The 20,729-nt window shown below is 59.0% G+C and overlaps 1 protein-coding gene across 1 annotated transcript in view; it reads left to right on the forward strand.

Moving 5' to 3' along the window:
• Positions 1 to 8,799: 8,799 nt before the first annotated feature.
• Positions 8,800 to 20,729, forward strand: part of NFAM1 (NFAT activating protein with ITAM motif 1) — a 30,435-nt gene continuing 18,505 nt past the window's right edge. Inside the window, exon 1 of the mRNA XM_037160680.2 lies at positions 8,800 to 8,962. Coding sequence (XP_037016575.1) covers positions 8,863 to 8,962 — 100 coding nt within the window. The 5' untranslated portion in view covers positions 8,800 to 8,862. The remainder of the gene's footprint in view (positions 8,963 to 20,729) is intronic.

The raw sequence follows: 20,729 nt of genomic DNA on the forward strand, positions 1-20,729 counted from the left end.
AGGGCCTTCCCAGACAGTCCCCCTCCCAACAGACCATCCCGGTGATGGGGCTCCAGGGAAAGGCGGGGCTCGGGCTTCGCCAGGTGAGAAGCCAAAAGGCCCATGGGGGGGGCAGCTCCCACACCCCCAGGGGAAGGAAGGGCTTCTGGGGCACAGAGGGGACGCAGCAGAGGGTCCGCCAATAGCTGGTTGGCCCCTCCTTCTACTCAGAGGAAATGGGGGATCCAAAAGGACTCGGGGGACTCCCCAGAGGCAGACATCCAGAACGGGGGTCCGTGTCCCACCCGGCTCCAGGGGCTGCAGTGGGAGGCGTGCTCCATGGGGATGGGTCTGGAAGCCAGGCTGGGGGAAAGGAACAGGACCAGGGACGTCTTGGCCTGGAGATGGGGAAGCAGAGGGCCACAAACCCTGTGCTCACCTGCAGCGAGGAAAGAGACCTGCTCAGGAGACTCGAGAAGGGCCTGGGGGTGCAAACTGCCCCGGCTCATCCCCCGGCGGGGGCTTCTCAGTGAGCCCAAGAGTCATTTACAGAACAAGGGCAGAAAGGAGGGGAGGGGAGGGGGAGGGTAAGAGAGGGAAAAGGGAGGGGGTGGGGGGGAGAGGAACTAACTGCAGACACTTATGAGGTGGGGCGGTGACCTAGGAAGCCCGCTGAGCTTCTTCCTCACCCTCACTGCCAAGCAGCCAAGGCTGCCTGCTCCTACCCTTCCCACCAGGCCCAGAACCGTGGCCTTGACCCATCTACCCCTGGACCCCAGGACTCTCAATAGTCTCCTGTCCCCCTTGGCTTCTGCACCTGTGTCCCTGGGAGTGCGGTCTGTGACTCGGGAGTTTGGGATCCTGCCTGAGGGGATGAAGGGATGGGTGGAGGGGTGTCTTAGTTTTCCTGTGTTCTCAGCATCTAGCACAGAACCCTGTCCCCGGGGCGCCCCTTAACCACCCGCAGAATTGAATTAAAAGGAGAGCTCTCCATCTGAGGCCAAGTTGCCTATTTATAATTCTTTGTGTTCGCCAGTTCTTTCCCAGGAGGGCCAAGTCCTGTGTGTTCTGACTCTGACCTCCACTGTCTACAAGTTCGTAACCAAAGTCATATTTGTCTCTCAGTGATTTGATTAGAATTCCCTGCGGGGCCCTTTTTCACCTCTGTATCTGGGGAAAGGGCCTCACGCAGGGATGCCTCTCCGGGTTTGTTCATTCCTTCAAGAGATACATCTGGTTGACCTGAGCACCTGCAAAGATGAAGCTGTCCTCGCCTGGGGAGGGGGGGCTGCTGCGGGCGGAGCAGGTGAGGGGCTGGGATAGGGCACAGGCTGCCGGAGCTCTCAGTCTAGCTGGGGAGTGTGGACAGCCCCGAGAGACCGTCACAAGTCAGTGCTCATGAGCAGGCAGAAGGGGATCCGAACCCCAGCTCTGCCCTCAATGGGTGTGTGGCCTCGGAGAAGCGAATTTCCCTCTCAGCAGAACCTGAGCTTCCTCATCTGTAAGATGTATGCACAATAGAACCCGCCTGGCGGCAATGGCTTTTGGATGGACGCAGCCCAGCATCTGGCAGAGAGGAGTTTCCACTCCCTTCTTTGGTCACTGTTCCCCACCCCACCCTGCCCCAGGCACCGGCCAGGTGGTGAGGTCCAGGAGTCAGGAAGGCTGCAGGTGGGGAGTGAGGTGCCAGCCCTCCGCTACCAGGCAGAGCACCTCCTGCCTGCTCTGAGCTCAGCTGCCTCCAGCAAGGAACCCCTCCCCGGCTCCTACAGTCAGCGCAGGACCGGCGGCATCTGAGTCCATCTCATCTTCCAGAGATGCTGACACAAAGGTCAGCAGATACACGTGGGGAGGGAAGGAAGGAAAGAAAAGTCGTGGCCAGCAAGGCGTCCCACCAGGCATGAATCTGTTCACCCAAGTCAGACGAGAGAAGCCTGAAAACAGGTTCCTTTGGTCCTCGGTGCGGGCGGGGGGGTTTCCCCAGAGAAAGGTGCTGGGCCAGTGAAATCATCGCAGGGCCCTGGGGCTGCTGCTCTGCCCCCACCTCGTAAAAGCATCATGGTTAGGCGGTCCAAGGTCAAGGCTCAGCTGAGTTTTCCCTTCCTTTTCCTGTCTGACAGAGAACACACTGTGGTTCTTGTGGATCAGCACGTCCCTTGGAAATTTCTGGTCCCAAAAAGATGTCAGCATCCCTCTAGGGTGGAGGGCATTTTGTACAGAAGGGTTTCACGCCAGCGAACGCAGAGGTTTCCAAACTTCCAGAGGAGCCATCTTCCCGAGAGGGACTTTCTGGAGATACCACATTGTCAATGATACCTGGCTTCCGGGACCGGCCAGAAAGAGGCTTCGTTCAGTGTGTGCCTGAAAACTGTATACACAAAATGAAACCAGTAGAAATCAATACTAACCGCCAAACCAGTCATTTTTAACTGAAAAATAAATGGTTTTATTAATCAGACTGTTGACACTGGAGAGAGAGGATGACGGGGAGGAGGTCTTCCCAGCCAGGCTCCCTGGGGCCCCTGTCCTGCCTCAGTAGTTGGGCCAGGACACAACACCCCAGCCCCTTTTGCCGGCCCTCTTCTGCTGGAAGCTTCCAGCAAGGCTTTGTGAATGCTCGGGCCGGGGCTTCCATGGCAGGAGGCCCGCTCTGGGCTTGTGCCCCTTCCTGCTGGGTTTCCACCGGGTTGTGACTTAGATGTGTGGGTGTCAAGCTCTGCCCTAGTTAAAGGGTGTCCCGGATGGGGCCTGGCCCTGAGCAATGCCCTGGAGAGGTTTGTTGAAGGAAGGAACAAGTGACTCAAAATTCCTTGTGGGTCACTGGAGGGACTTCAGGACCCCTGCGGAGATGAGAGGTGTTGGCCCGGGTTCTTTGTTGTCTGTGACCCATGCAGCTGAGGGAAGGAACCTGCCAGCAGAGAGGAGCGGAGAGGGCGGGAGAAGTGAGCGAACTCTCCTGGGGAGGCAGGCCGTGCGGGGGCAGAGTCCCCAGGAGAATCCCCTGCTGCCGCCCAGCCCCCCTGCACCCCACCTCTGGAGCCCTAAAGGGAGCCGGCTCCAACGCCGGACTCCACACTGGCTGGGGAGCCTCCCTCTCCTGCCCCCTCCCACCCCACTTCCCACCCTCCCCCAGCGTCCCCCCTTGCCCCCTTCCACAGATTTCCTCGTCCGTGGATAACTGCATACTCTTGGGATCTCGACCTGCTCCATCTCCTCTTGCTGGACCCTTGCTGTTCTCTGCAAACCCCCCAAGTCCCTCAGAGAGACCCTCAGTAAAGGTTTCGGGCAGAACAGCTACTTTCAACCAACATCTTATTCTTTGCAAAATACTTTCATCTCCGTTACTCCAGCTGGTCATCAAACCGTGGTACCAGGTGGGTATTCACTGCTTTCACACTGCAGTTGAGGAAACTCTCCCCATTGGCTTAGGGGACGAGGTGCAAGCTGAGGGGCCTTGCTCTAGGGTCCCAGGACACCGTGCAGGCCATCCCAGGTGGGAGGGAGGGAGGGAGGGAGGGAGGAGGAAGGAGTTGGGGGACCAAGTCTCTTTGAGGGGCTCTTCCTGGCTGGTGGCCCAGCTGCCAGTCACCCGCCCACACCCCAGGGAGTCTGCCTCAGGAGGGCAGTTTCTCAACTTGAGGACCAAGGTCTGTTAAAATACAGATCCCTTGGCCTCCCAAAGTGTCCTGGGGCTGAATCTCTGGGGCGGGGCCAGGAATCTGCATCATCAGTGGCGGCCGCACATACTCCTCTGCCCACGGGGTGCTGAGGCCTCTGCCCCATAGAACCAAAGAGCCGTGTGGGGCAGCAAGGGTCGAATTAGCCTCCTTGGGAGGCTGGTTCCCTTGTAGGATGAATTCACTACGAGGCCTCTACCCAGAACCATTGTCACTGTGTGGCCCAGAGACTGGTTGGCCTGGTGGCAGATCACTGGCTCTGCCCAGGAAATATTCCCCCAGAAAAATTTATAGAGGGTTCCCAGCCACTGCAGCCTGTTAGAACAGAGCAGGCGTGCTCTGAAGGAGGCTCCAGTGGGTGCCCAGGAAGCGCCCTAGAGAGGCTTGTCGGGGTCCCACCGCTGACACACCTGCTCTCCATTCCCACAGTCCCCAACACGCTGCTGGTCCTGCCTGCCATGACCCCTCTCCACTAGTCTAATTGTTGCCTGTCAAGCCCTGACCTGGCCTTGCTAGGCAGCTGACAGCCCTCCAGGGTGGAGAAGGAAGAGGAGAGGAAGATATCTCAGGTGAATGTGTCCCAGTTAGCCACCAGGTGGTGCCATTGACATAGGACAACCAGGCCGTCAGTGGTGGCAGGAGGGGCGGGGGGGGGGTGGCAGGATTAGTGGAGGGCCTTCCAGACAATTAGTGCCCGCCACTGAGGACCTCCAGTGATGGGCCCCCTGGTCAGTGCTTGTCTCTTAGGGACACTGTTGTACCAAGGGCCTGACCCTAAGAAGGCCTTGGCACAGGACGAACAGGGAATCGAGGCTGGGGAACGGCGCCGCCTCTGTTTCTGCACAGCGTCGGCATTGTTAGCAGTGTGACGGGGGCTGGTGGTGGGCACGAGGTCTCGCTGGCTTCCCCCAACCAAGTTTGCAAGGAGATTCTAGTCTAACCCCGGGGATTAGACTCGCCAACGGGGAGCCCTGCCCTCTGGTCCCAGGTATGCCTCTGGTCCCCGCCTTGCCCCAAGCAGGCCACCTACTCTGTTTTTCTCCACCACGATCAGTCGGGTGAGGCATATAACACCAGCCCCACTGGGAGAATCAAGAGAACTGCAGGGAGCACAGTGATCAAAAACAGCCGCAGGAGCTCACGTCCTTGCTCCACTGCTTCCTTGCTGTGTGGCCTTGGGCAGGTGGCTTGCACTCTCTGAACTTCGGTTTCTTCATCTGTAAAACAGGGGCAGCAACACCTACCCCCTCACAGAGGTTTCTGTGAGGACTGAAGTGGTCAGCACATGAAAAAGCTTTTGGAAGTGTGTCTGGTATGAAACAAATACTTTATAAACAGGTGAAGATACAGAGCAGCTTGGGCTCAGAAGGGGCTCTGGGGAGGGTCGGGCCAGCCGCCCAGCCCAGGCAGCATGCAGGGTGGATGGCCTCCGGGTGGGTTTGCACACCTCAGGTAACAGAGAGCTCACTCCCTTCTGAGCAAGGAGGCTGGTGCACTGTGGGCCAGCCCAGCTCATGACTAGATGGGCAACCTTCAAATGAGGCACAGCTGGTTCTCAGGGGCTGACTTGTGCCCCTGGGCCTGGTGGTCAGGGCCCCCCAGTGCAGCAGGGGCCCATTGCTCTGTGATGCAGAAAGGGGGACCCCAAAGGAAAAGCTGGGTATTGCTAGGAGGGAAGGGAGGCTGCCCTCCACACTGGCCCTCTCCAATGTAGGGGTGCCTGAGGAAGAGGATGGAAGGGGACAAGGGAATCAACCAAGGCGTCCTAGAGCCCTGGGCAGTGGGGACCCCGAGGACTGAAGGAGTGGGACGCTGTGGGTGTCAGACACCAGGGTCGTCGTGAGGGGCCCCTCCATCTGGTGAGTTCCTCCTGGTGCTGGAGCCTGTGGGCCGGAAGGAAGTGACCTCCCATGGTGGTGGGGGAGGGGAGGGCGGAGAGTGGCCCCCTTCCCAGGCACTTCTGCGTCCTGTGCACCTGCCGCCCACAGGGCCACTGGGAGGAAGCACGGAGGAGACGGCACTGGAACCTAACGGCGGCCAGGCCGGGCCGCACACTCACGCGCTCGCCTTTGCTGCCCTGGGGCAGGTGGAAATCCTGGGTGGGGGGTCTGTTTTCCTCTCTAAACAGGGAGTGCCTTAAAGGCAAAAGTATGACTTAGGTTTTGCACTGCCACTGCCTGGCACACAGTAGGCACTTAATAAGTGTATGTGGGAACTAAACTGAAAACAGAGACCAGCCATTCAATGGAAAGCTTTAGTCTTTAAGAGGACGTGGCCCCTTAGGACTCCCCCATTTCCTCCTCCTTCAGGGCTGCCGCTTCCTCCAGGAAGCCCTCCTCTCTGCTCTGTATATACCCCTGCCACTGAGATGGGCTGCAGCAGTGGTCAGGAGCAAAGAGGCTGGGGCCATCCTCAGTCACTTCCCCTGGACACGGTTCTTAGCTGTGTGACCGACCTTGGGCAATTCTATTTTAACCTAGAGGGTGCTGCAGCGCCCTCTTCTGTAAAAAGCGATTATTGTACCCTCCACACACGGGGTTGTGCTGAGGATTAAATGGACTTGATTAAAAGTGTCGGGCGGTGGGTTAGGAGCCGCCCGGAGGTGCGGTTGTGGCCCACCTGTGCTGCGTTACTGCTGCTGCCCTGGTGCAAACCAGTGCTCAGCACGAGGTGAAGGGCGGGGCTGATGGGAGGAAGGGCAAGACGGATGCCTGGACAAGAACAGAGCGCTGAAATGCACCATCGCCCAGGGGCCTCACGGGCAGCGGCCCCCTGCCTTTGGCCAGCAGAGCCCATGTCCTCTGTCCCTCCTCCCACGGGCTCATTTGCTGCCACCAAGGGCGTGCCTGGGGAAGGACTGCCCATGGATCCAAGTCCAGAGTTCGCTGCCCCACACGGGGTTGGGTGAGAGGAGATGGAAAGTTTTGATGAAAATGGGGTTTTTGGATGTGCTGTGGTTCCTGTCGCCCTGGGTCCTGAGGCCCAGACGGCACAGCCTGGGCCCGCCGGCTCCTGCCCCAGGCCGGCTCCTGCCTCTTCCTGGAGGCTGTGGCTGCATGGTGCCCAGGGGCTCAGAGACTCATCAGTGACTGGAGGCCCCACCCCCTCCCCATGCCCACTTCTTCTTTCCTGGTCACATCAGTGCTGTCCAGCCCAGGCGCCTGCTGGATGTGGGTCCTGCCATCCTTCTGAAGCCAGTTGGGAGTCTACTGTGTGCCAGGCTTGATGTTGGGCACCACCTTCACTGCAGGCCTGGGAGGAGGGCGCTTTATCCCCCTTCACCCATTCACCCATCCATTTATGCACCAGAGTTTATTGAGCATGTACTAGGCGCAGGCCCTGGGCTCTTGTCAGAGGGGAGGCCAACAAAGAGGAGGCACCAGGCAGGCAAAAGGGGCCATAGGTGGGACCAGGCCCAGAGGTGGCCAAGCTCCCAGGCTCCAGGGCTGCAGCCTGGAGGCAGCTGCAGTGCGAGGGGCCTGTGGCTGTGTGCAGGGGTGTGGGGAGAGGCAGCATCCGGGTGACAGGCAGGAGTGGAGCTGGCGCCTGGGTCCGTGTTCTGAGGCAGGCTGGCACTCGGCCGCCTCCTGATGCCAAATCATAAAGAGACTCCTGGAGGCACAGACCGAAGCCTTTAAACCGCTCCCTCCGCGCACAGAGGCATTAACGTGCCGTCTATCACCATGGCATCGCGGTGCGTAGTCAACCTGCCCCCCCCCCAGGAGCTCCGAAACAGCGTGAAGCAGATGATCTGTGTCTCACTGCGACTTGTGCGCTCATGTATCATCCTGATGGATCCACAGTCAATACCACTGGGGTCCCCTCCGGCCCCCAGCTGCTAGGAACGGTCTTGCGTTCACATGTCTTCCTCACCTGGCGGGCCATCCCACTCCTGCCTGTGTTGTCCGCCCGGCACTCCGGTGGTGGTGGGGACCCTCTTCCAGGGTTCCTCGTCCTTGTGCAAAACAGCCTGGAGAGGGGAGGAGCCTGCTGGAAGGAGGGAACCGGCACCCTGTCACTCCATCGTTGGGGGCTGCACCGGGAGGTGCAGGAAGGCTGGGGCCTCACACAGCTGGGTGTTACATGCTGGCCCCACGCACCTGCCCTGATCTTGGGCAAGTTGATTTGCCTCTTGGGGGCATAGTTTTCTCCTTTGCACAATCGGGATACTAACGTTTATCTTGATTAATGGAGGAATGCCAAGGGCAAAAGGCTCCCTGTCTGCAGATAGTTACTGCCCCTGTGCCCACACCTGCTGGATGTGAGGACGGGGCTGCTGTGTGGGGCCAGGTGGGGAAGAAAGTCCTGTGTCTCCTGGTGGGGGAAGGGTGTGCTTAGGTTTAGGGAAGCCGAGGGTAGGAAAGACATTTCGGGCAGGCTGGGGAGGAGGCATCTGCTGGGTCTCTGTGGGGACCCACGGTGGCCCTCGCTGGGTTGCTGACCAGCTGTGGCACCGTATGGGGCTCGGAGCGTGTGGCTGTCCTCCATCACTCACCTGCCTCTTCCTGTATCCTCCCAGGCGGTGGCACCCCCACCCCAAACCCTGCTCTTTTATTTATTTGTTTTTAGGGAGAGGGGAAGGGAGAGAGAGAGGGAAAATGTATGAGAGGTACACTGACCGGTTGTCTCTTGCACACCCCCAACTGGTAACCTGGTCTGCAACCCAGGCACGCACCCTGACTGGAAATAGAACTGGGGACCCTTTGGTTCACAGGCCGGGGTTCAATTCACGGAGCCACAGCAGCCAGGCCAAACCCTGCTCTTTCATGAGAGCCCACATCCTCAGGGGACTCCTGGGCTAGTCCCAGGGGAAGTTCGAGTGAACCTGGGCATTTTTAAGCCGTTTCAGGAGTGAGCGGCTAAACCAAGCCCTGGAGTTATTGGTGGAAATCTGTGCTCCCTCATCACCAGGATCTGGACCAGCCACCAGCTGGAAAGGGGTCAGGAGGGGAGGAGCCCTCACACCTGGTGGATTGGGAGGCCTGAGCCCCGCCCAGCTCTTCTGCAGAAGAGAGAGCACCAGAGCCTCACCTGGCACCGCCTGCCTGGGGTCATCGGTCATCAAGAGGAGCAGGCCCAAGAGGCCTTGAGGAAGCAGGGAGGCCAGGGAGGAGCTTAGTGGGGATGGGAAGGGGAACTGTGGCTACCAGCAGCTGTCCCCTCCTGGGAACTAAAGAGGAAGCAGAGACACTGTCCTGGAGGCCCCATGGAGAGCTGGCCTCGGCGGTGCTGGGCCCCACGGGGCCCCCTCGTAGCCCCCTGGCTCCTGGGCTTGCTGCTGTGCCCCTGGACCCTGCGGCCCACAGGTATGTGCTCTCCTTCCCACGTGCTCCCCGCTCCGGCGCTGCACATCAAAGCAGCTTTCATCCGCCCGCCGCCCCGCCCGCCCGTGCAGCTAATTCCCGTCTGGTCTGGGGGGATTTGCTGGTTGCGTTTGAACACTGCAGACTTCACAGGGGAAGCCTTCGGGACCAGGAGATGTTTAGCTAATGCCTCGCCAAGGTGGCTTTTGAAGAGGTGGGGGCAGCGCTCCCCCTTCGATGCTGTGTTGAGAGCCTCCCTCTCAGCACTGTCTGACCTCCTGGCCCTTAAACCAGGGGGGTGGGCACGGCTGTGGCCAGGGGGCACTGGGGTTGGGGGCAGAGGTCAGTGGGGAGGGACAGCTCACCCCCAAGGAATCTAAGGTAGAAGCAAGCTGTTGAACCTGCCAAGTGGCAGAGGCCCCTTCGGTGTCGTTGCAGGGTTAGCTGGGGGTGAGGGGAGCCAGCAGCTGGCCGCCAGGAGCACTGTAACCTGTAGCACGAACAGTTGTCACTGTTACCAGAAAGGATGGCACCACCCACTTCCTGGAGGACAATCAGAGGTTACATCGTTATTTTACAATGGGAGCTAGGCATTTTGGGGGATCAGCACTGTGCCCCCTTCCTGGTCCCAGGCCCCCTTGGAAGCTGGAGGCCCAGAGTCAAGCCAGGACCTGGGGTGGGTGGCCTTGGGGTGAGTTCATCCAGGCCAGGGAACCCCCAAGAGTGGGCCTCCCCAGGGCTGCTTACACTGGCTCAGTCTCTTCCTGGGCAGCATTAACCCGACCCCCCAACCCTTGTGGGGCGGACCCGGGCAGTTCCCCCTCTTCACCCAGACTTGGATGAGGCTTCCAGGAGCCGCCCACTCCGCTTCACCCTCTGCCTTTCGTTTATACCATGAACAACAACAGCTGTTATGATCATGAATCTTGGAGCTTCACACTCACCCTGACTTCACACACACCCAGCGCCCCTTGCGGCCCCCTTGGGGTGCTATTCCGACCAGGACCATTGAGGAACAGGAAATGGAGACTTGCAGAGGCCGGGCAGCGTGGCCAAGGCTTCGCTGAGAAGAGGTCAGGTTCAGACCCAGGTCAGCCTGAGCCCAGAGCTAGGACTATTGGCCGTGGGTGGGCCCGGGGCTCCTCTCACCCTTGTTTGTAAGGAACATTCTTCAGAGAAAAGTCTCCCCTTCCTCCCCACCCCCTCAGGCAAGAGCCAAATGTGTGGTACCTACTGCAGGCCTGCAAACCTGGCCCCTGGTGACATCCATCCTTGAATCTGGTCACCTCGCACCCCCTCCCGCCCCCGAGAGACGAGAGATGGGCCGGGGCAAAGATGGCCTGAGGAGACGATGCGTTTGCACTCACACTTAGTCATTTTAAACTTAATTCCCCCAGATTCCCATCACTTCTCCTTGTGTGGTTCCTCCTCCCCAGAAGGGACCCTCCACAGGATGCAAACTGGAAGAGGCTCTGCAGGTGCTGACGTGAAGGGCGATTTTGTAACCATCCTGAGTGCAAACAAACAGCAGATTTCCCCCAGTATTGCAGCAAACGCTACAAAAAGAGAAACTCTGCCCTTTCACAAGAGGCGAAGTCATCCTTGTGGTCCCCGGAACCCCTGGGAGCAGCAGACAGCACCCCATTTCTCCTGGTCCTGCCCCTGCAGCTCCAAGTCTGTTGATCTATGACCCCTCCTCCTGGTCTCTGCGTTTTGATGAAGGAATTCGGCCCCTCCCACATCACCTAAACCTCCCCCGACCTTAGAAACCACTGTGAGTGAGATGCAAGGATGAGGGCAGGCCAGGGGCGCTCGGCCTGAGTTTGAATCTGTTCTGCGACCCACCCAGAGACCCTGGGGGCAGGGGTTCTCAATGCCACTGTGCCTCAAGCGCCTCATCTGTTAAATGAGTGGGGCAGTGGAGCCTGCCTGCTGGCACGCCCCAGGCCTGGGTGGCTGGGGCACAGGGTTAGGGCTCAGAGAGGCAGCGCCTGCCAGCCCAGCAGAGCCGGCTGAAACGTGAGAGTCAGTTGACATCCAGGTGAGCCCACAGGCTCCTCGGGGTCACGCCCGCCTTTTCAGTGGTCTCCAGCACACCCTGGGATGGCATCTCGGGACCTCCTGCTGTGAGTCAGGACTCAAGCCTGCTCTCCTGAGCCCTCTGCAAACTGCTTTTCTCAGAGGGCCTGGCAGCCACCTGTGGTCTCATGGGCAACTGCTCTCCCAGGGGTGAAACACCTGAGCCGGCGCACCTGCTCTCTAGCCTTGCTTCCACCAGGCCTCAGTCACCTCCAAGGGCTCTGGGGCCAGACAGGCCAGGTTCAAGTCCTGCCTTCTTCCATGGACTGCTGTGTGAGCTCAGACAAGTTACTTAACCTTTCTGAACCTCAATGTCCTCTGCAAATGTCAGTCCCCTTTCTCTTTCTGGCCTTTGCAGAACCCTGGGCTGTGTTATTTCTCAAATACCCATTGAGGAGGACCTATTCTAGACCCTGGGGTGACTTAGAAGTGAACAAGCCCCAATTCTCACTCTCAGCCTGTTGGAAACTGTGAGATTTGCCTGGAGAACTTGACCCCTGACCAGAGGCGGGAGTTCCAGGCTGGGGTTTGCCTCCCTGCTCCCGTTCACTCTGGACTCATGTGCCGTCGCCCCCTTTGACGTCCAGAAGGTGGTCAGGAGCCTCCTGCCCCCTCCTCACAGCCCTGGCCTCTGCTTTTCCTCTTTGTCTGGTCCCATACAGAGTTTTGGAGGCAGGCAAGGAGAAGCGCTTCCCCGCTGGAGGTGGGGCAGGGGAGAGTGTTGGAGGGGCAAGGGAGCAAGATGGGGAGGAGAGAGAGCAGGGGGGTGGCTAGCAGGCCCAGCAGGGGCGAGGGCTGGGAAGGCGGAGCCACGAGGGACCGTGAGAGGGCCTTTAGCTGCAGAGCCCCAGGTCCCCGCAGAGCAGTGGGTGGTAAGTGCTGTTGCCGTAGGTCCTACTGTCTCCGCCCTCTCTTTTGAAGTTGTGACACACAGGAAAGAACAACACATTTTGTCAAACAGTCCCGTGTGACTGCTCCCCCAGGTCAAGGAAGAGGACATTCGGGTGCCTCAGAGCCCCGCCGACCCCCCACAGGACCCCTCTCCCCTCAGAGTCTTCTCTGTTTCGGCTCTGTGTGTCGTCAGAATGGTACTGTGTATCTTCTTTTGTGACCTGCTTCTTTCATTCACTGCTGTGTTTTGGAAGATCTATCCAGATGAGGGTGTGGTTGAAGTTTATTTTCATCGCTAAAAGGCAGGGGTTGCAAACCACAGCCCGCAGGCTAAGTCCAGCCCACAGCCTCTTTGTATGGCCTACAAGTTATGAATAGTGTTCAGATTATTTTAATGGCCAAGGGGAACCCCCAAAACGAATGTTTCAGGACATGTGAAAATTGTACAATATTCATATTTCCGTGTCCATAAATAAAGTTTTATTGGAACAGAGCCATACATCTCCTTCATAGATCATCTATGTCTGCTGACGCCCTGCGTCGGCGGAGTTGCGTCTTCGCGATAGAGGCCATATGGCTGCAAAGCATAAAGTATTTGCTGTCTGGCCCGGTGCAGAGCACATTTGTCAGCGCCTGCTGTAGAAAATGCCACTGAATGAATGCACTGCGATCTATTTACTTACGCTTGGCGTTTCAGGTGCTTCCCGTCTGGGGCTGCGGGTGCTCGTGTGTGGTCTCCAGGCACGCATGGGTTTGGAGCTGCCAGGGCACGTGTCCCCACTGAGGCTGCTTCTCTCTGGGCTGGCTGCCCCCCTCCCTGGGGGGACTCTGGGCTTCCAGAGGGCAGGAGGGCCCAGTGTAGCGCTGGCACCAGGGGTGCCCAGGAAACTCTAGCAATAATGGGCAATTCAGTGCCTTGGCTACAGACAACCCGGTAGTGGTTCTGAACATGGTGGAGACTTGATGCCACCAGGACAGGCACGGGGATCCTGGGGTTCTATGGGTGTGAGCCTCCTGGTCCTCCTGAGCCTCAGGCACGACTCTCCTGTCTGGTGAGTGACAGCAGCAGGCGAAGGTCTGGGTAAACAGGGGCCTGGACATGGGATCCACCTCCCACGTCTCCCCTCTGACCCTGGGCCTCCGTCTGCTTCCTCGTTCATGTGGGTCTAGGCGGGAGCTCACTGTAGTCGGCGTGTGGGTGTCAGATGCTGGGATGGGGGCCCAAGACAGAGGAAGGCAAGGGGCGGCTGGGGTGAGCCTGGAGCAGGGGAGCGGCGGGGATAGATGTGAAATTGGCAGGTGAAGCTCCTGGTCCTCTGGCGAGGACAGTCTGCCGGGCTTGGGTTTGGGTCTGAGGAGGCTTCAGCCAAGCCGCCTGACCACTGAGTCCCAGGCTTCCTGTCATGTTGTGTAGCGCCCTCCTCTGCTGGGGCCTGGCCAGCGGCATCAGGACAGCATGTCTAGGACCCCCTGACACTCCTCAGGGTGGGCTGGTGGGGACTTGACCATGGGAATGGGATGGCGTGTGGTGGGCCTGGCAGGAATCTGCACCCCTCCTTCTCTAGGACTGTGTGAGCTGTGGTGGAGGGTGGGGGCGGAGCTGGAGCCCCTCTGAGGCTCTGGGCCAGACCCTTGCTTGCTGCTGAAGGGCCAGGGGAAGGGGACACTGAGCAGGCACAGTCCAAGCCCAAGGGCAAGGAAGGTGCTCCCCACAGTGCTTGCCATAGGGTCCAAGGGCACATTTCTGCAGGACCCAGAAACACATATTAACATTTAAAACATGCATGCCCTTCAAATCAGCCCCTGCCCCTCACACCTTGTCCTAAAAAGCTAAGGGCCCTGAAGACAATCCACCAGGGAGATCCCCAGGGGGTGCCGCACAGCTGCCGACAGAGTCGCCCCGCCCGTCTGCTGGGCTCTCATGGCAGTATGTGTGGGTAAGACCCCCCTTCCTTGCAGGCTGCTGCCCCCTCCTCCCACACCCCGCTTCTGAGCCAGGCTGGATTGCTGCCTGCCCCTGAAGCTCCTGCCGCCCGCTTGGCCTGGGAGGTATGCTCTCATGTGCCTCCCTGGTCACTTCCGCCTGCCTGTCAGTCCGTCAAGGTCAAACTCTGCTATTTCCTCTGCCCACTCTCCCACTGGCAAACCCAAAGGCCATCGGGGCCTCCCCACCAAGAGTGTTCACCTGTGGATCTGAGTGTGCAGGAGCTCAGAGGCAGCGGGGGCACGTCTGGGCTCACTTGGGGCAGGTGAGGGTGCAGATAGAGCCAAGGGATCAGTGCCCAACCTTAAGAACTGGGCCGTGTAAGAAACGCCAGAGAAAGGCCAAGAGAGAAGGTGTGGGCCTTGGTGGGGGCACGGAGGAGAGGTCAAAGAGGGAGCTGTCTGCAGGGTCAAGTTCAAGGCCAGAAACAGTAGGAGCCACAGCTTAGTGACCTGGGACTTTGCTGACCTCCTGCTGCGGTGGGAGGGTAGGGGGCGGGGAAGGGACTGGATGGGCTGGTTAATTGGAGGAGCCAGAAAGGGAGGGTGGGAGGAGGAAGGGCAATTTTGAGCCCTGAGGGTACAGGATCTTTGGGGAGGTAGAGATTTAAGACAAGTCAGGATAAAAGTGATCTGGTGCAGGTGCCCCCTGGAAGGAGTTAGTGTACTGACAGCCAGAAGCATTTATATTTTAAAAGGAGGCTGGAGTGGGGAGGGGGACCGAATCCCATAGCATGAATCACTAATGTGAGGTTTCAGGCAGCTGAGGAGACTGTTTGGGAGTCTATAGCATTTCTCTTGTCTTCTTTCTGCAGGAAATAGGGGCATGTCACTTCCCAGTTCAGACGCCCCCAGAGGCTCTCCCAGGTTTCCAGGATGGCGCTGGGCCCTCTGTTGCCCGTCCCTGCCCAAACCCTTTCTTTCAACTCCACCAGGCTCTTGAGTCTTCCCACTCCGTACCTTGTTACAAGACTTCTAGAAATGTCGCCCAAGAGCTTTCTTGTGCTTAACCCCCCTCGCCGCCCCCGCCACCTCCACACACGCGTGGCTGCCTCCTACTCTCCCTTCGAAGTCTGTCCCTGCGAAGAGAAGGCGAGGAAGGGGCACATGTTCCCGCTGGGGCGTCAGGGAGGCAGGCCAGTCCCAAGGTCTCCTTGATCCTTCTCTGCGGTGTCTGGAATTTCTGCAGGGAGCGTTTTTTGCTTTAATAATGGTCAGGGAGACCTGAAGAATTATCACTTAAAAAACAAGCAATCGCCCAGTCCAGGGGTCGCCTGCCAGCTGGTTGGGGCCCCTGCCCTGGTTTCTGAGACCCCCTTCGTCCCACCCCTTCCCTGCTGTCGTTCAGCTGGAGTCTGGCCCTCCCCAGTGGGACTCCAGGGGGCACACACCGTGGGGCACCCAGTGGGCTCTATTCCCCTCTCTCCATTTCGCCCACCCCCCTTCAGAGACAAGGAGCAGAACACCCATCACACCCATCGGCCCTCCCCTCCCCTCCATGCTGACACCGCACTTTGAGAGCAGAGGGGGATGTAACTTGAGAAACAGAGTCCCCTGCAGCCGCCACGGGTCGCACCCTCGAAGGAACTCCAAAGTCTGAGCAACTCTCACCGGCCCAGCCAAGAGGGAAATGACTGCTGTAAAAATACCAATTACCACCCATGCAGCTGTAACATTTCTGGGACCAAACATCTGACATTCTGCACTTGGTTTGTGTCCCTGAGTGGCCACTGTGCCCCCAAGGTCCAGAGTCCAGAGGCGTGATCAGGTGGAAAAGGCCCCGAGGCAAGCACATCTGTGTGCGGCTCCCTGAGTCACTCAGAGGCGGTGAAAGATGTGACAGGCAGGCAGACGCCAGCGTTCCGAGAGCATCGGAACTCTGCCCTCTGTTTGAGGCATCTGTCTGAGGGTCACCTTCCAACGCCTGCTCCACGCTGCTCCCTCGTCAGCCACGTGGCCATGCGCCGTTGTGTTCGAGGCGTGTGTGTCCTGAAGGACTCGCTGTCGTCCCCGGCCCCCTGGCATTCACGCCCAGGCAAAGGGCTGGCGCTCCGCGATAGGACCAGCGGCCTGCATCCGCACCTTCCCAGCGGCCCTTCAGATGGGCCTTTAAAGAAAGGCCTGGCTCCAGTGGATGCCAGGGGCAAATCGGAGGACAAAACTCCATGCCTAAAATAAAGGCCGTGGGAACTGCTCTCTTCTGTAGCTGGGGAATCAAAGTGTTTTCCTTTAAAATCGACCTTAGTGAGAGTGGACACCTTTGATCAGCACGTCGGGGCTCTCCCACCAGGCTGGAGCTCAGAGCCGTAGAAGGGGTTGGGTTCCAGGCAGAGGCAGAGCTGGGGCCAAGGCCTGGCCCAGAGATCAGCGGTGGGGGGCAGGAGCAGCCAGGAGGTCCCTGCAGCTGAACGAGTGAGGAGGGAGGGGCGAGATGGGGACAGTGCCAGGTCCAGGGTGGGGGCTGGGGAGGGGATGTCATTGCTGCAGTGAGGGAGGGATGCGGCTGGCTTTGGATACTCGGCGGGCCCCGCCCAGAACCAGTCTGGAGGGCTCCTGGGCCCAGGAGCTTCTGCTCTGGGAGCCTCAGGCTCTCCGTTAGCTGGGCTACAGTGGCCACCACCCTAATGCTGCAGGGTCAGTGCTGAGTACCGTTGTCCCCAGACTCCTATGAGCTGCCCGACGTGTCTGTGTATTAGATGACCCAAGTCTAGAAAAATGGCCTCTGAGTGTTTAGCTCTCTTTGGAAGAGTCCAGTTCTTTCATTGGATAAGTTTTTTCCTTTGCTTGCTTTGAGATTTTAAAACTGTAGCATAGAGTACTGATTAAGCATGTGAGGTTAAGGACCCAAAAGGACCAGCTCAAAATCCCATTATTTCCACTGACAACTGTGCTGTTTGGGTAAAGCTTTTACTTCCTGAGCCTCGGTTGTCCCATCCGCAAAACGGGAGAGCGCCCAGGGACGTCTCCTCCTATCATCATGTGGCTTAACAGGGATGCCTGAGGGTCTACGTTGGGCGGGAGACAGGGAGGGGGTGGGGAGCCGTGTACCCAGGAATGGCTCAAGGAGGCGTGGAGCAAGTCCTGCAGACTGAGAGGGGGACCCTGACAGGAAGGGGCGGGACATTCTGAACTGTGGGAACAGCGCAGGCAAAGGCCTAGGAGCCTGGCAGGCCCGGTGGCAGTAGGGGAGTGAGCTGAGGGCCAGGGCGGCTGAGCCAAGCTGTGCAGGGCCTGGACACATGGCCTGGGTCCCCTGGGCCAGGACGTACAGGGTTTTTTCATGGCAGCCCACAGTCAAAGCATGTGGTATAGTATGACCCCGTGTGCACCCAGCTGTGTGACTTGGCTGGAGCCAGAAGGCCGCCAGTGGTGCCCTTCCCCCACATGGAGTGCTCTGTGTGTTTTTCTCAACTGCTGCCTTGACCTTGTGGATTGATTTCCACTCCTTCCCGGGTCTCCTCTGGAGGATGTCCTCCCCAGGCAGGGTCAGCGGGATGGCCGGTGGATCCCCAGGAACAGCCGGGCAGGCTCTGGCTGGGAGGAGAGGGGTGCGCTCTGCAGCTGCCTGCTCTCAACCAGCAGTTCGAGTGGTCACAGGATCAAAAGAAGAACAGGAAAAGGGGGGAGTCAGACGCCCACTGAGTGACAGACAAAGTCTTTCCCAACAAGGCAACAGACAGACAGACAGACAGAGGGCAGGATGGGGCAACAGTGGGAGGAGGCTGCCGAGGGGAGAGCTCTGGAGGCCACGCCTGCTGGACGTGCCCCGCGTGTGGATCTGTCTGTGGAAGGACTCAGGACTCCTGTGACTTCCCCTCTCTCTCTTCTTGTGCCTGGTAAAGGCAGGCTGGCCCTACAGCAGCCTAGGAATGTTCTTGGCCCCCGTGAATCCTGCGACAACTCTATAAACTTGGCATCGTTGGCCTCCCCTGTTGCAGGGGAGATGCTGAACTTCAGAGAAGGAAAGCCACCTGTCCAAAGTTGCACAGCTTTAGGTGAGAGAGCCAGGATCCAAACTCAGGCCTGCGCTTTTCTAGGCACCTCTGTCCCCCTTTCTGGTCAGGCCCCAGCTTCCTAGCCATCCCTGGGGCTTTAAGAAGTGAGGGATGGAGGACATGCCGTCCCTGGGAGACACCATCTTCTGAGAAGTAGGGGTGGGCAGAGCGTGGGGGTGGCAGCCCGCGCTGCCCCGTTGAACCATCTGTGCGTGGCCGTTGTGTGGGGGTGGAGAAGGGAGCACGAGGTGATGCCTGATAAGCAACCAGGTTCTCAGGTGGGCCCGAGCTGGGGTGTTGGCCCTGAGCTGGGGTGGTGGCCCTGGGGGTCAGGCCCTCTCAGACACCAGGCTGCAACTGCATTTCAGTCCTGTCTCTGGCCGGCTCACGCCCGGGGACCTCACCCACCAGCGGTGCTCTGCACCACCCACACTCACCACGGGCTCACACTTCTCCCATCCAGAGGCTGATTCATGCCAGAGGGGGATGGATGCTCCGCAGCCAGCCAGGGTGGGGGAGAGTGGGCAGGGGCAGAGGAAGCCTGCCAGGCAGGTGCTGCAGACAGGTGGCCCCGTGCACTCAGGGCCGGGAGTGGACTCCTTCGTGCACTTTTATCCCACTCAGTGGCCCCACTGGGGCACACTGACATGGCTCCTGGGGCTTCCCTGCTCCTCAGCCCAGGAATCCGAATTTCTTCCAGCCCACCACCCTGGGCCAGGGCCCCCCGGGCAGCCCGTGAGCAGAACCCTGAAGGACCCTGAGGCCAGCTCACTGTGTCCTGGCCCAGCCTGTCCCATAGGGACACAGTCCCTTCGCCTGAACAAGTGATCGATCACAACGCAGCAGTCACCAGGGGCAAGGTGGGCCTACCCACTGGGCCACCCCAGTGGCCCTTGGGGGACACACCTCAAGCTCTGTGGGGTCTCCCTAAAGCCCCCGGGCCTGTGGTAAGAAGCAGGCCCCGTGGGGCAGGCAGGGTGCCCTGCAGCCACTCGCTGGCCTCTGACTGTGCGAATGTGTTACTTCTGCCAGGAGTCTCTTCAGCATCCGATGTCCACTGTGCTTGGTGCCACCATGAACCCTTAGCCCTGTGCCAGGTCACAGTTGGCCAAGTTCCTGACTGCACTGCCTGGCCCGGATGCCGGCTTTTCTTCCTCAGCACAGACACCCTGGGTTCAAGTTCCAGCTCGACCACCCAGGAACTCTGTAGCTTTGGGCCTCTAAGATGCCTTGGGCTTTTTGTTTTTTTGTCTGCAAAATAAGGTTGCAGTCATTGCCTCATGGGATCATTGTGTTGAGTTGACACAGGGCATGAGGCGCTCAGGCAGAGTATGTTTTCTGTACATGTTCTTTCCCCCCTGTCCTTGGGCCATTTCTAGCCTACTGGATGCATGGGTTCCTGCTTTCAGCTCACTAATGACCTCCAGACCCCAGGACAGCAGCGTACCCCTCCCCACGGGCCCTCCCACCTCAGGCTCCCTCTGCTTCCCTGTTACACTGGGGACTTTGCCAGGACAGGGAGCCCCTCCTGGCTTGGGATGGGGCCCCGGATCTCGCCAGTACCCTTGAATGTTTGTCGGAGGTGCACATATGGCAGCTGCAAACGACCATGAACCTGTCTGTAGCACTGAGCTGTAACTGGGGGATGCTCCACAGCCAGCTGGAGCAGCTTGCACCCCAGAAGGGGCCTCATGGAGGCGCAGGTCCAGGAGAGGGGGTAGGGGCCGGGCAGCTGGGGTCCAGTCCGGGGTGCTGGCACTCAGTGAGAAAAAGGAGCAGGGGAGGCGACTGGCTACATTCACCAGGCCCGAGCCCCGTCGCCTTCGCCGGAGCCATGATCCCCTTCCTCCCCTGTTTTTGTCCTGCCGTCCCCAGATTGGCTGCTGTCATAGAGCCACAGAGAGAGCCTCGTTGCTTCACCTTTTAGAGATAGCAGTTTCATCCGAGGCCTGGGTTCTCCTCTCTCTGGCAGACCTGAGCCACGGCCATGCATTTCATGATCCCGATCCTCTGACCTTAAAAGAATGAATCCCGGAAGATTACAGAACAGTAGTCATCTATTTTTATAGCGTCCCCCAGAATCGTAAAGATCAGCTTAATTGCACTCGCAGATTCCATCCTTCTCTAGAAGGAGGCCTCAAATACGGAGAACTTTTTAAGACACTTGGATGAATGTTCTCCTGCCGGGACATGCAGGAAGGTGGACACATAGCGCTGACAGCATGTGCAGCCCCCCCCGGGGCCCGAAGTGGCCTCTCGGGTGCTCGGAGAGGAGGAGCAGGAGGTCCAGGGGGGGTGGGGAGGACCCTGAGCAGGCCTGGGTGTGGCCGCCTTCCTGATGATTTGGATTTGGCTCCAACCTCTGGACCCCCCAAGGAGACCCCAGCCTGCTGTCTGCACTGGCTGTCTCGCAGGGTCACTGTGAGGACCAAATGGGAAGATGCGGCTGAAAGCTGGCGATGCCCTGGCCCCTGTGGCTCAGTTGGTTGGAGTGTCTTCCCACACACCTAAATGTTGTGGGTTCAATTCCTGGTCAGGGCACATGCCTAGGTTACGGGTTTGATCCCTGGTTGGGGTGCGTATGAGAAGGTAACCAACCAATGTCTCTCTCTCTCCCTTCCCCCTTCCTCTTTCTCTAAAAGCAATGGGAAAAAAATGTTTGAGAATTGAAAAAAAAAAAAAGTTGGCTCCCCAGTGATTCCCCTGCCGGGTCCGGGGACTCCAGAGGAGCTGGCCAGTGAGGAGGTAGGGTCCTGGGCAGCGCCGACGGCAGAAGGGCGCCCACTGTGCAGGACGGATGGACAGCAGCTGGGCAAGGCGAG

Source organism: Artibeus jamaicensis, unplaced genomic scaffold (genome assembly GCF_021234435.1).
Source record: "Artibeus jamaicensis isolate MK-2021 breed Jamaican fruit bat unplaced genomic scaffold, CSHL_Jam_final contig_233, whole genome shotgun sequence".
NCBI lineage: Eukaryota > Metazoa > Chordata > Mammalia > Chiroptera > Phyllostomidae > Artibeus > Artibeus jamaicensis.